Source organism: Pinus tabuliformis, chromosome 7, assembly GCF_031772625.1.
Source record: "Pinus tabuliformis cultivar Carrire ecotype Pingquan chromosome 7, CPIR1, whole genome shotgun sequence".
NCBI lineage: Eukaryota > Viridiplantae > Streptophyta > Pinopsida > Pinales > Pinaceae > Pinus > Pinus tabuliformis.
In genome coordinates, this window is record NC_142293.1 from 1,249,603,474 (window position 1) to 1,249,617,901 (window position 14,428).

The window sequence follows — 14,428 nt, forward strand, 5'->3', positions numbered from 1 at the left end:
AATACACATATGGTATTTAGTCTCTTAGGCTACCGAGTAAAATTGTGTTCAAGAGAAGCAACATATTTCTACTATAATTAAATATTTCAAATCAACCATAACAATGAAAATTCACGTGGATTAGATTCAGATAATCTCAAGATTAAGGTAAATTTTCAGAAAATTCACATGAATTAGATTCAAGATTTCTCAAAATTGAGGTAATTTTTCAAAAATTGCATTAATTGTTTGATTCTTGAAATTTGAACATTCATTGGTATCGTGCACTCCGAATGAGTTTAGATTTCTAAAATTTAATGGTGTGGCCATGGCTTTTGGGAAATTCTCTTTTGAAGAAATTAAAATTTGAAAGTTTTCTGGACTTAAATAAGGTTCTAGAGCTTTTTTTTTTGCAAAATGGTGAGGGAATAACTTAACGAAGCTAGAAAGGTCGGTTATCCCAATCCTTTAATCGAAACATTGGCCTTTTGTCACCAACCCAATTTGGCAAGAGCTTCGAGGACTACGTATTTGAGAAAGGTTGACCTTTTAGTTAGGGAGTTGTCTATAATGCGACTTTTTGGAGATTCCGGTGACGGAATCCGGCGGAGGAAATTGAGGTTAAATCTTGATTTGTTGCAGTTAAAATGGTTTTTTAACTGCATATTTGGATTCAGCACCCTGGAAAACCCCTAGGACGCTTTCATTGTGCAGAAAATAGCTATCAAACTTCGATTCCAATAAATTCCTGCCGGATTTCGACCGGAAAAACCCGCCGGAAAGGCTTTCAAAAAGTCGCGTTATAGACAACTGCTTTAGTTAGGACCAACCCAATGACCCTTAAAGGCCTGGACTTTGATTTAGTCAGATCAGCTTTTCGTTAAAAGGGTTAGCTAGGACCCTACTGAGTTGACATTTCAGCAGTGGTGCTGGCTTGCTCGTCTTATATGCTGACAGCTAATATAACTGTCTACAAAAGATTTATGACCCCTCGCGTCTAATGATCCCAAGTACTGTATTATTCATGGCTGATTTAACTTGGATGTTTTTATATATTTTTCTTTTTTATGTTTTATTTTGTCTCTTGACTTGTGTTACAGACTTGTAGTAGTGTTTCTTTGACGGACTCGCTGCCTCTTTTTCTGTCATTAATACAAAATGTTATCTAAGAAAGAAATGAACAAAAGGAAGGTTGTATAGATGAAAAAAAAATTATCATGAATCTCAAACAATTTCCTAAACAAATATTTCTATACCATTTTCAACAATTGCAGAATGGGAAATTGGAACCAAAATGTGGTCCCAATACTTTTCATACAAAAAAAAGCAAATAGAATTCTTGTGGATATCTGGAGCATTTTGCATTGCCTCTTGTCTTTCTGGACTCCGAATTAATGGACACAATTCTAAGTGATAGTAGGTGATCAACCGCAGGCTCTTTTTGATTCATCATTTTAAACGGTCTGCAATGAACTGATTCCTTTGCTTTGTGCACAGGAAACGTTCTAGGTTGATGATGTTTATGGCTCCTTCGGAAACAGGACCCGAGATTTAAGACAGACATTCTTCTGTTTACTTTACACTATGACATGTTTTCTGGCACATAATGCCTGGTGCACCAACGCTTCATGAACCTAAAGTAGCCTTTCAGGATCTTAGCAAACAGTATTCTGTTTTCCCTGGTACCAAATTTCATCTGATAAATGCAGGGATTTTGGATGTCAATCAAAAACTAAAGCTGACAAAGTGACAAATATTTCAGGGCAATGAATAGAGGATATCTCTTGCTGTCCTTTCATCTATGGTTGAATCTGATTCCAATTGCAAAAGAGAGTTATTTTGTCTATGTTCATGGATAGTGGACTTTTTAGAAGCAAAGCTTAGATCTTTTCTTGTAATCATACCAACCACCCTGCAAAAAAACAATTGAATAGAAAAATATAAATTTCATGGCATGTCTCAAAACAATGGGGCTAGTTGCACTACGCAGCTTTTCCTTGTTCCTAAACATGCTCATAACTGAGGTTGTCAAATGAAACCTAATCACATCTCAAGAATACAAGGTGTGGACAGGAGCAAAGGAATATGTACCTGCTATTCAAGTCAGTTACACAAAGGTGTCGAAGGCCAAGTGTCCGAAAGATTACATACACCCTCTGTGCTGAGCACTCGCCACGTACCTGGTATAAGTCAATGATATTGATTCTCAGTATATTGCTTATGAAAGAAAACTAGGTCAAACCTCAACTTCATGCTTCATTGTCTTTTGAAAGGGACTTACAGTCAATGGAGCTCTATTCATGAATGGTCTCAAGTCCAACAATAAAGTCTCTATTGATATTTCTGTTGTGTGTGACTTAGAGCCACTTTCCTCTGTGACTCCACAAGTAGATTCAATTGATGTATGTAATCCTAAGATGCTACCCAAGTCAAGTTCATCTATAGCTTCTGGACGAGAAGTTAGGTCTCGACGATGTGGATGATGGCAAAAGTGATATGCTCGCATTGCATCCTCAAGGAACTTTAGTTGCTTCATATTTATATTCCCAAAAAATGGGGATGACCAATTTCCAGAATCTTTTTTTGAAGATAGATTGGCTTTGACAAAAGCATGTTGCTCAAGCAAAAGTAGTAGTTGATGCCTAAGAATAAAGCCAACCATTTGCCCACCAGAATCATTGGGATTAAGATTGGCACTTTTGAAAACAGGAAACCCGTTGTGTCGTGTGCTTCGTAGGACATTTAAAACTTCTCTAACTGGAACTACCTGCAAGGAGATCCAAAAAAATGCATAATTTAGTTTATTTTTTAAATTTTTGTAAGTCAAAATTTTCTATTAAGTCATCTTAAAAATACATTGTGAGAAGCTTGATTGCAAAAAGCTTTTGGCCTCATTCCTACCATACTTGTTGGCCAGAAGGTAATGGCAAAAAGGCATTGACAATGACAAAAGGAAACTAAGAGACCCCATGCAGATAGCCCAAACTAATCAAAAGAGCCCAAGAACCAAAATACAACCAACATTCATCCTTGATCAGCAAAATTACCAGGCGGCGGAGGAGTAATTTAGCTTATAATATACTAGAAAATCGATCATTATTTTGGAAAGTAAAACATCATAACCATCACCCTTAACAAGTCAATATACACTGGAATAGGCACATGTATTACAAGGGAGGAAACCATAAATAAAAAGGTTCATTGTGTGATATTTTTAGTTTTCTTGTAGTTCAAGGATATTTGACCATAAATTGATGTATTTCTACCCTAGACAATCTCTTGATACTTTACCTCTTCAAATCCAACCACTTTTGGTGACATTATATCAAAGGCTGTCAACACAGCTAACTCCCGTGGAGGCTCACTTTGAAGGAAATGGACATTTCCTGGTGGTGGAATCAAAATATTATCATACAAATAGACCTAATGAAAATTAAGAAACCCCAATTATCTAAATATGATGAAACTTTGAGGCTTATTTTTTGAAACCATGAAATACCTGACTGCTCTAAATCAGCCTCATATGCACCATGTTGATGGATGTGATGGGCCACCCAGTTTGATACTACCACTGCCATTATTATGGGCAGAATAAAATCAATACCACCAGTTCCTTCGACCATGATTACCACCTGCATGAATAAAGAACTATGAATTTCTTCATAAAATATAGATCAATTTTATGCATGTCCACACATGAGCAGAAATACGCCTTACCTAACTTGATTTGGAAGTTGGGGGAAGGACAAGACAAATGTTTAGATATACTAGAAATAAAAAAAAAAAAAAAAGCAGCTAGACAATGACAGAATATTGAGTATTAAATTTATTGAACTCTTGAGACCTAACTGAAAATATTTGGCGTCTTTCACATGATGAAATGGTCTTATCGATGTTAATGTGTCTGAAGTAGCAATGACAACATCAATGTGTTTTACTGATGTAAATGAGTCTGTAGTAGTGACTGACAACGTCAATGTTTCTATTGTAGTGACTAATGCCGTGAACGTGCCTGTAGTAGTGACTGATAATGTGAATGTGTCTGTTGAAGGAATTGATATAAGAAATTTTTGCAACAAACACCCTACAGAAGTTGATACAACTCGAAATGATGCATTTGTAGAAAAATTCATACTAAAATCAGATGGGTAAACCATCATTTAATAACCCAACAATCAGGCCAAAAGTCCACCTCCAAAGCCACAGAGAGAAAGTGGGCAAGAAATAAGTGCAAAGTCAAATCCCGAGTCTAAACCACTCAAAATTTAAAAAAAAAAATGAATGCTGAACGGTTGATTGCATGTCACTTTCTGTTTTCTCAATACTCTGGCTCCTTTAACTCTTAAGGGTTTCTACTGAAACTTCTACTTCCTCAGGTTCTGCTTTTGAACAGTTCAACAATTCTGTTGCTTCCTTTGACTGGTAAGTTGAATATGACCTTGAGACACTTGTATGCTTCAGCTTTTAAAACTATTTTCTCTTTACTCTTGATATAACAATTGTTGCATGAAGTCTATGACCAGATTTCCCATTCTTTACCTTGCAACCAGTCAAATTACTCAGACTCTCGAACAATTCATCAAAGCTGAAGGATAAGCGTATGCCTTAGACTTTGTAAAATCCTGGGGTAAACCATGCAGATAAAAAACAACTTAAAATATTATTTTGAATAGGCAAATGTCTTTCAATGTTTCAAGCTCTGTCAAAATGGTCAAATTCAGTCAGACTCAGCAATTAACTCAGTTAAACTGGCTGAGCCTTGGTGACTGTGACCAGATTTGACCGAATATGGACCAATTTCGAAACAAGTTAAACTTACCAAGCACTCAGCGGGCTTGGCAAGTCTTGTTTCAATGCTTGGCCCACCCAATGTCTCACATTGAGTTCATGACAGAGGATTCAAGGAGGCATTGTTTGGCGTAGGGTCTTCTTGTGGAGCAGTATCCACCTTCCAGAGCTTAATTTTTCCAAGGAGAAATTATCCAATTTATGTACAGCTCTTCGGCCAATCAGGATATTTCTCATTTTAATCTCTTCTTTATATGGAGGGCTTGACATTGAATGCCTAGCAAGATTAGGATGATGTTGTGTTCTAATTCCTTCACTCCTTCATGCAGTGATCCTTTGCCAAAGGTCACTTCATTATATTTATGAATATTTCCATTCCCTTGAGTAGATTCCATTATGGCATAGATGATTTTGTTCTTGTGCAGCTCAGGAGTGGTCATTTCTGAACTTTTAAGTTGTTCCAGCAGATAATCATTATGTTACACTTACAGCCCTGGCCTTGCATCCATAAGAATTCAGGGGTATGTCCAAAACATTGAAGTGAGTGTTATTCATGTTCCATCCCATGATTCCACTTTATTGCAGTTTTCCTGTATTAGAGAATCCTCCTCTTCAATCACCCACTCAATTTAATCACTCTGCCCATGTTTAAATTGAGATTGTAGCCAAAATTGTCCTGCAAAATGTCATATGATCACCTTTAACAGTTGCAAATTTTATCTCTTATTTCTTCTGTGGCATACAAGGGGAAATGCTATGGTTTGATTGATGTTGTGTAGCTATTTTTTGTTCAATGACTAGTCATGTGCTTTATGCATCCATATTCCATCGCTTCAAAGACCTTTTTTAATGGACACCCTCTTGAGTGAATGATGCTCCATCAGAAGCTTCAGATAAATTCATGTTTACGACAAAGGCTGAGAAGACAAGCTTCAAAATTCATATCAAATGACTAGTTTGAAATTATATATTTCTTATTTTCCAAGGCACAAAGAAAATCTGGTATGATGACTAGCAGCTGAAAACAAAATAAACAGAAGCTATGAATCCCAATTTCACGGAATCACCTCTTGCACATAGATACACTGGGCCGTTACTTGTGGAAAGGAAACTATAACGCTGCCATCTCAGCGAACTGAAAACAGTTTCTATTTATTGAGCTATGAGACATAACACTGTAACAGTGAATCTCATGAAAATGGCATTACTGATGTACAAGGTCTGCAATGATAATCTATGTACAGTATTTCCATTTAATACACTGGTTTAAAAGTTATCTGACATGCTTTTCATTGCTTCAGTTTATCTAGAAGTATGTATAAACAAGTATGGCTATTAATAGCAATCATCTTGTCTGATTTTCATTACAGCACGTCAAAATCAGTGTGCTTTTCATTGCATCCTTTAACAGAATATAAAAAGATGAAGATATATTTTACCACAGAAATTGTAGAACGGAAAACTCCCCCAAGAAGAGCAGTTGCACCAATTAAAGCATGAAGCCCTGGCTGAATGTTGGCCCTGCAGAGGAAATGTTAAAAACTACTTTAATTATCAACACATTTTGAAATAGAGATAACGCCTGTAAATCAACAGTTTGGTTTTGATTCTCTATCTTGCTCTTGGAATCATGTTTATTACCCTGGAAATATTGATTGAAATATGCAACCCAAAAGAGCTCCAACAGATGCTCCAACCTAGTTAAAAATACAAAATTATAGTGAGTGCAACAAATACACCAGCTAGTTCTCTGAATGAAATTCAAGTTGTTTCTACGTTAGGAACATTGTCACAAGCCTCAGAATCTGATTTACCATCATTGAAGGCATGAAAATGCCTCCAGGAGTTGCCACTCCATAGGCTAGGATAAAAACTGTCAAGAATGAAACAGTATGGATACCCAAGCCCTTAACAGTAAAGTAAGGATCTGCATCCTGCCCCAGTTGAAGTAGATTCTTAATTGTCTGTTCACAAGCAAGACTATCTATGAGGAATAATCTTTGAGTTATAAGGCTCTAAATTCAAGATTTCCCAGGCACATACCAAAATTTGACATATTCAGTAGTTTATTGCACAAGAAGAACCCACCTCATGAGGTACTGAGAAAAAAAGTGTAGCAAGATCATTGTACTGACTGACTCCACTAACTGGATGATGTTCAGGGCAAGTGTAAGCAAACCAAAATTTCTCACTTGATGACCTGTGAACATAATGCAATGAAAAAACATTAAATTCTAGGAAAAGAGGCTGATTTTCTTTTTCAAAGGAGATGATGATTTGACTTTTTAATTTTCATAATGTAATCAACTTCTATAGCTTTTAAGTCATGCATGCGTATAATATATCACATTGGAAAGATAAAATATTATCTTTATTTTCATATACAAACTTCCTAGTTGTTTGTAACATACCCAGTACCCTCTGTGGACCTCGAGGATATCAGGTACTTCTTGAAACCACCAATTTCACTCCAAATTTTTTTATCTAATGTGGTTTCTCATTGTCCTGCTACTAACTAATTAACACACACAGGCATGAGTCATGACAAGGCAGACATATGCAAGCAAATTAATCATTCAATCACAATGTCACCATGAATTATAATTGCAGGCTTACACATGTAAACAAGACATAACAAACCAGAAAGTAATATAATTCATGACATAAACAGCATTAATCCAGCACAATTCACAGCCTACAGGTGCATTCATGACCACTTATCTGCTTGGAAATTGTCCACCAACTGGCTACAGAACAAGGACATTCCACCCAACGATAGGTTCCTTGCTACACCAATTCTCTTTGCAACAAAGGCCACCCCTGAACTGAAGCTATGAATCCACAATGGCGAACTTTTCCTATGGCTGGCTCTAATTCTCTTAACACAACCCAATTCCCAGGTTTACGGTCAATATTTACACCTATAACAGTTTTAATCGACAGCCTTTTTCTCTATCACCTTGCACAATCCAAGGAATTGGATCCCCTTCTCTCCTGAGCAGCCTCTTCAGCTATCCTACTTCCCTCCAAAGCTCCAACACAAGCTAGCCAAGAAATCTCACTGCTAAGATTCCAAGGATTGTCATTTGTAGAGAAATTCCTCAATGACAACGATTATCATTCCATTTAGTTACAATTCTCTCATAATTCATGGTTGTAGCTTTCCATAACCCATTTATAGTAGGTCTATGATCATTCTAGCTTAGGAAGTAACTCCCTCAAATTTCCCCCATATGATGGCAATTCAAGCTCTCCCAAATTTTATAACTCAAATTCTACCACTGAATGGTAACTTGAATAACATGAAGGTTCGAACTCAAATGGTAGTTCAAACAGATAGGTCACTTGAGCTCCTAGTACTTTGGGCCCCCTGATAATTCAAACTCTTAATTAATTTGAACTGCCCCCATAAACCTTCAAACTCTCTCTCCCCCCCATGGCCAAAAAGGGAATAGGGTAATAGCATGTGAGTGTAAAACCACATTGCTTCACAAGAAGTATTACCTCTTCAACTCGCATCTAAGTGGAAGAATCCCAATTCACAGATGCAACCTTAAGGTAAGCCTACGAGGAGTGCCATCGTCACCTTTGCACAATTATCCTCTCACTTTTGGCAGGCTCTCTCCAAGCCAAGGGGAGTATCCCTAGATATTAATTAGTTAAAAGAAAAAAAATGTAGAAAATATATATCAAAATGAGAGTGTTAGACTTTCAAATAAATCTGACCTAGAATTATAAACAAGATGTGATATTCAAATGTACACTTAGAAATATAAACACATGAACTAAATCAAAGTAAAGATATAAGACTTGTGAAGTGAAAGGATTTAGCATGTAAATGATATGTTAATGTGATGCCCCATACATGTAATTTTCCAACAATAAATGACTGCTCCTTTTCAGGAGACCTGGTGCCCAAATTCTGTCGGCTTTCCCCACATGGTGTAGGTGGTTGTACTCCCACGGCTTGTGCACCTCTAGTGTCTCTGTTGTAAGGACAAGTATGGATCTGATCTGACACCTTCCTCAACTAAGCCAACGTCTCATCGTTCCAGCAGATTCCACCCCAGAATTTCTGCGTAGTAAATCTCCCTTGAGCCATGGGTGGTGTATTGTGTAACCCATCAATGTGCATACATGCCCAAATCTCCCATTATCTTACTGGTTACCCACAACTGGGCCAAGATCATGCTTTGATACCACTGTAATGTTCCAAAATAGGAAAAACAATGATATACAAGCAAATAACAAATTTACACCACAGAAAATTTTAAAACAATTTGGTAAACACCTAGAACAATCAGAAATATGGAAGCAGTTGAGCCATTTTATTATAACTGGTGCAAGAGTACAAATATATGGAAGGAATACACCTGGGCTTGCCTTTTTTTGGCAAGCGGAGAGATGCCCAGGTGAAGCAATCATAACCCAGAAACTATCCAACTGCTGCTTCGTGCTGCCCTAGCGAATCTACACTGTCTACTGCAAAGATATGGCTGAAAACCCCACCATCGGTGCTCAGAAAATTATGCAAATTTATTTCTAAGGTCCTTGTAAAAAACCCAGGAAAACCCAGAAAGGGTTTGGCCTATCTCCAAGCCAAATTCGAACCCACAAAATGGTGCAAATTCTCCAACTAACTAACAATTCTGAAATTTTAACCACAGACTCCTCTCACAAAATCCAGTAAAACCCAGAAATGGTTTGGCTAAATTTTGACCTTCCAAAATCGACATCCAATATGCCCCAGTCTCTCCAAAGTCCAAACTGCTCAAGAATACGACCTGGAAAGGACACCAACGAAATCCTCTTCCCAAGCTCTGAAAATGAAGCAATCTCCTCCACAAATGCTTCCCTTAACTTCCCTAGCAAAATTCAGCCTCAAAGAATGAAACTCTACCTCCCACGTGTTCACCAAGTGTTGCCTCTATGTTGGCCCAGGAAGTGCGAAAATCACACTGTAAAGAAGTACTCTCCTTCAGTGCCCAAACTCTCCAAGATGACAACAAATCTCCTAGGCCTCCTCTCTGGAAAATCTCCCAACCAAACTCCACGGCAAGCCACCACAAGCAAACTCGGCCTCCTCCTCAATGCATCCTCCAATAATACGCACCACCAAAAGATGAATCAGCTGCTGGAAATCACAACGAAATCCCTCCTCTGAAAGAATGAAGAAAAACCTTCCTAGAGTGGCACTCAAAGTCCCCCGAAGAAAGGGTGAGCTCTTTGCTTGAAGAACTCCTATTGAATAGCAAGTGACTCAGCTAAGCAACTCGAGCAACCAAAGAGAAATCGATATGCCAAAAGATGAATCAAATGAGGAGAGTTGTCTTCCTTATATAGATTTCGTGGAGCACATTTCCCTCCAATTTTACCTCCATCATGGGTCCTCACTTAACCACCTCCATGCAAATCGAACTAGGGAGTGTGTATTTCCCTAGTGTGGGTAGCCCCTATGTGTAATTTAACCACACAAAAATAACTTTTCCATAGCATAATCTCCTAATAAAATCGAATGGGCCCCACTATCTCCAAAATCGGCCCCAAAATGCAATAATTAGTCTTATTCCAAATTAATTTAAGAAGGGACATGACAAGATGATAGAGAATTCTATGAGAAGAAAAGTTAAGAAACAGTGAGATTTACATAATGTTTGACTTGTTGCAGAGAATGTGAATATCTTCACTCATCTTTTGTTTGAAGGAGTCTGTACTATGTATATCAACATATTTTTTGATGATTGAAGCTAGTATGACGGTAAAGGATTGCTCCTTAGTATGCAGTGATTTTTAATCTAGCTATTGCAGAAATCTCACAATCAATGGATTGCAGAAACTTAAATGACTTATCCTTGGTGTATGCATTTACATTTAGTGACATAAATTATTCATATTATGATCATGTGGATGGCCTGATAAAGTTTGCCTTGATATTGCTTGGTAAATGATAGTTGTTGTCATGACAATAGACAAGGTTCTAACATGATACTTAGGGACTAGGATTGAAAATTTTAACGGTGATATTGGCAGAAAATTTCATGGCTTTAATATTAGTTTTAGTTTGGCATTTAAGGCTTGATAACCAGACTTGGATGATTTGGCTGCACAATATTGATTTGTTAGAGGCGGGGTATATTGGTTCGGTCAATGTTATGTTTGTAGAAAGCATTGAAAGCTCCCCGAGCCTAATATGTTTGCATTGACAGTTACCTAGTGAAGCTTGGAAGCAACATTGATCCAAACCTCTACACGTGGTCCAAGGTATGCCTTTGATTTTGGTTTTATATGTTGACAATCTATTTTGACAGGTAATGAGCCTCTAATGATCAAAATAAGAGGGAGTTGGCCTTTGAGTTTGAGATGAAAGATCTTGGCAGAATGCACTTCTTTCTGGGATCAGAAGTTTGGAAAAGGAAAATATGTTGTGAAGTTATTGGAGAGATTTAGAAAGGGAGAATGCAAATCCTTGGACACCATGATGGAATTGAATTTCAAGAAATTATGTAGAGATGTTGTTGGACCTGTCTTGGTTGAGGCATTGATGTTCCTTGTGAACACCAGTCTAGATATTTGCTTTGCAGTGAACTAATTGAGTCAATTCATGTCTAAGCCGCTTCATAAAAATTGCATTGTTGCCGACCACATTTTGAAATATTTACATGGGACGATCAATCTTGGAGATATACGACTACATGGATGCACTGATGTTGACTGGCCTGAAAACGTTATTGATAAGAAGAGCACATCTGGGTGTTGCTTCAACTTGGGATCTGCCATGATATCTTGGATGAGTAGGAAATAGAAGTCCGTAGCTTTAAGCACGACCAAGGTTGAGTACATTGTTGCTAGCATGGCTATGTTGAAGTTTCTAAGTCTACTAGTTAGAAACCCTCCATGCACTTTACTGATTTATTCCTACCTACTTGTTCTGTTACTTAACAAGTTATTTACAATGTAAATACTGAAAATAAACACTAGTGCATGCTCAACATATTACAGATCAACAACTGAAGGAAACAGAAACAACCACACCAAATGACACCATTATTTTTGGACCAATGTCCCCAGAAACACCCAATGCGAGAAAATCGGTGTAACTATCTGAGGATTTTCTTATTAAACAATTTCAGAGTACAATCTAGGTGCCAAATCCGGCTTACCCAATAGAGAATTTCCTTGGCAGTAGTACCTCTCAGTCTAAGACAAATGTCCCGGCTGAAACCCCAGATAAACCTTTTGGCAGCTCCTCAACTCCAATCTGCCCCCAGAAACCCCAGCATCTGCCTTTCTGGACTATGTCAGCCTCTCTCTGCCCAGTGTTGGCCCTGCATCAGCCTCGGGAGGCCCTGCGTTAGCAACACTGGCCTCTCTGAAGCACTGCGCAACTCCCGGCTGCCTCTATGTGGCCCTGCGTGAGCCCTGGCTGCTACTGCATCACTCTCTCTGGCTCTTGCGCTGCTCTCCCGGCACTATCTCTGCCACTTTGCCTCTCTATACTCAACGCCCCTCAACTGCAAATCCGATCATTGATTCTATCTCTCTTAGCAAACCCCGCTCTAAAGAATAGAATGACTAATCACTCTGGTGTATTCTCCAAGTGACCCTCAAGCCTCCACTTATACTTTTCTCGTTGACATATCAATGACCGAGATTAAGTCCCTAATCGACGGCTAAGATTAGATCTGGATTGATCCATGTCTTTTGGACCATTCTAACACAGTTTTATATTAATCCACATTAATATTTTAATTTCCCTAAGTTTAGACTTAGGGACTCCAAAAAATATTAATTATTTTAATATCTACTAAACTGTTTAGGATCTACCCAAACCCTTTCTGGGTATTGAAGATCTCATGTGCCCCAACCTCTCCACCAAATTTCGTGGTTAGAGCACATCCGATGCTACCCAAAATCAACACTCCCTCTTAGCAAGGACTGTGCTCTAGCAATACTCCTCACTGAGTATCACCCTGATCATCCAGCATCGGTCCTTGTGTTGATGCTAAGCCTACTGCCAAACATCATCTGCACTACTGCATCCTGTACTGCTACCCATGGCCCTGCCACTGCCACTGTTGCATCCGTACTGCAACTCCCTCTGCATCCGTGCTGCTGCTGGTCCTTTCTCCCAACACTGCATCCGCACTACAACTCCTCTCATCATGCTGCATCGTGCTGCCCATTGCTACACTACAACTCAGTTACTGAGAAGTAAGTAACTGATCTCCCAACTCTAACCTCTCTGTTGGGCTAGAGACACCCGCTGATGCTGAAGCTCCCTCTGCTGCTGACAAGTGCTCCCTCTCTGACCTCTGCGCTGCTGACAAGTGCTCCCTCTCTGACCTCTGCGCTGCTGCAACAACTCCCTGCATCTCACACTGTTGCACACCTCTTTGTGCCATCTTGCACTAGTGCAACACTACCGTGCCTCTCGCACTGCTGCAACCTACTAGCCTCGTACTGTCTTGGGAATCTTGCACTGTAGCTCTCTCTGCTGCTCCATCCGCATCCGTCTCTACCCACTTCAGCTAGTCCTGCTACTCCTCTTCGGGGCTCCCGTAGCAAGGTCTAACCCAAGAGGCTGGATACCTCGAGGATCCTGCCCCCATCGCCTGTAGTCCGCCTAACTACAACTCGATATCTCCCCACTTCTTCTCAAGTGGCGCATGCACTCATGGCACAGTCATCATCTGTCTCTACTTCCTTCTCTGCCCTTGCTGGTGCTGCCTTAGTCTCGGAAGACTCTCCCTTACTCTTCTTCCTTGGACATCGGGTCGCATAATGACACAGCTCCCCACAACGGAAGCACTTGATCTTGGAGAGATCCTTCTTCTTCCGCTTTTCTTGCTTTCCTCAGATGCTAGGGCAGCGTCTTCCTCCTCTTTGACTTTGATCCCCTTACTGCTACTTCCCGCCTTTGACTGTCGTCTGATCTCTTCTTGGTGAAGAGCCGCCCACATCTCATCCCAAGGTGGAAGTGTCCCTCTGCCCAGTATACTCTGGACAAATACCTCCCAGTCTTCTGAAACTGCATTCAGGGTTGTCCTCACCAACAATTCCTGATCCGGCGTGGCTTCTATAACAGTCAACTGATCTTGGATCTCATTCAGTCCTCTGAGGAAGGTGTCAATCGGTTCTCTCTTCTTCATCTGATATGACCTCAGTTGATTCTCTAGTAACATCCTTCTCTGCATAGAAGTATGCTGGTACAATTTCTTTAGGGCCTCCCACATCTCATACGTTGTTTCCTTCTCAGCAATGTGTGGTACTACATGGTCCTTGACCCCGTCAAGGATGATGCTATTGGCCCTCGCCATTGCCTCCTCGTACTTGTCATTCTTAACTGGGTCAACTGGGATAGATATCGTCTTCAAGGTGAAGTGCTTAACACGATTTCTGTCAAGTACGGATAAGATTCTGGCCTTCCAGACTGCAAAGTTCGACGCTCTGTCCAGCCTGTCCTAGTCTCTTACTCCATGTAGTGCCATGATGCTCTTCTACTTCCCTCTTGGAAGTTATCAATCTGACTCCTTCTGAGTCTCGATTTCCCTCCTGGAAATCCTTCTGCCGATGTCAAGATGCCCCCTACTCTGATCATCTGTGCAACTGCACCACTGATCCAGATTTCTCGACTAGAAACCCTCAGTAGCAACTACCTCCT

At 39.5% G+C, this 14,428-nt stretch overlaps 1 protein-coding gene across 1 annotated transcript in view; it reads right to left on the reverse strand.

Moving 5' to 3' along the window:
* Positions 1-1,156: 1,156 nt before the first annotated feature.
* Positions 1,157-14,428, reverse strand: part of LOC149251902 (chloride channel protein CLC-d-like) — a 214,408-nt gene continuing 201,136 nt past the window's right edge. The window contains exons 14-22 of the mRNA XM_089459624.1: positions 6,856-6,967; positions 6,582-6,731; positions 6,409-6,464; positions 6,207-6,288; positions 3,479-3,611; positions 3,271-3,365; positions 2,261-2,746; positions 2,071-2,159; positions 1,157-1,891 (exon numbers count right to left, since the gene is read on the reverse strand). Coding sequence (XP_089315750.1) covers positions 1,738-1,891; positions 2,071-2,159; positions 2,261-2,746; positions 3,271-3,365; positions 3,479-3,611; positions 6,207-6,288; positions 6,409-6,464; positions 6,582-6,731; positions 6,856-6,967 — 1,357 coding nt within the window. The 3' untranslated portion in view covers positions 1,157-1,737. The remainder of the gene's footprint in view (positions 1,892-2,070; positions 2,160-2,260; positions 2,747-3,270; positions 3,366-3,478; positions 3,612-6,206; positions 6,289-6,408; positions 6,465-6,581; positions 6,732-6,855; positions 6,968-14,428) is intronic.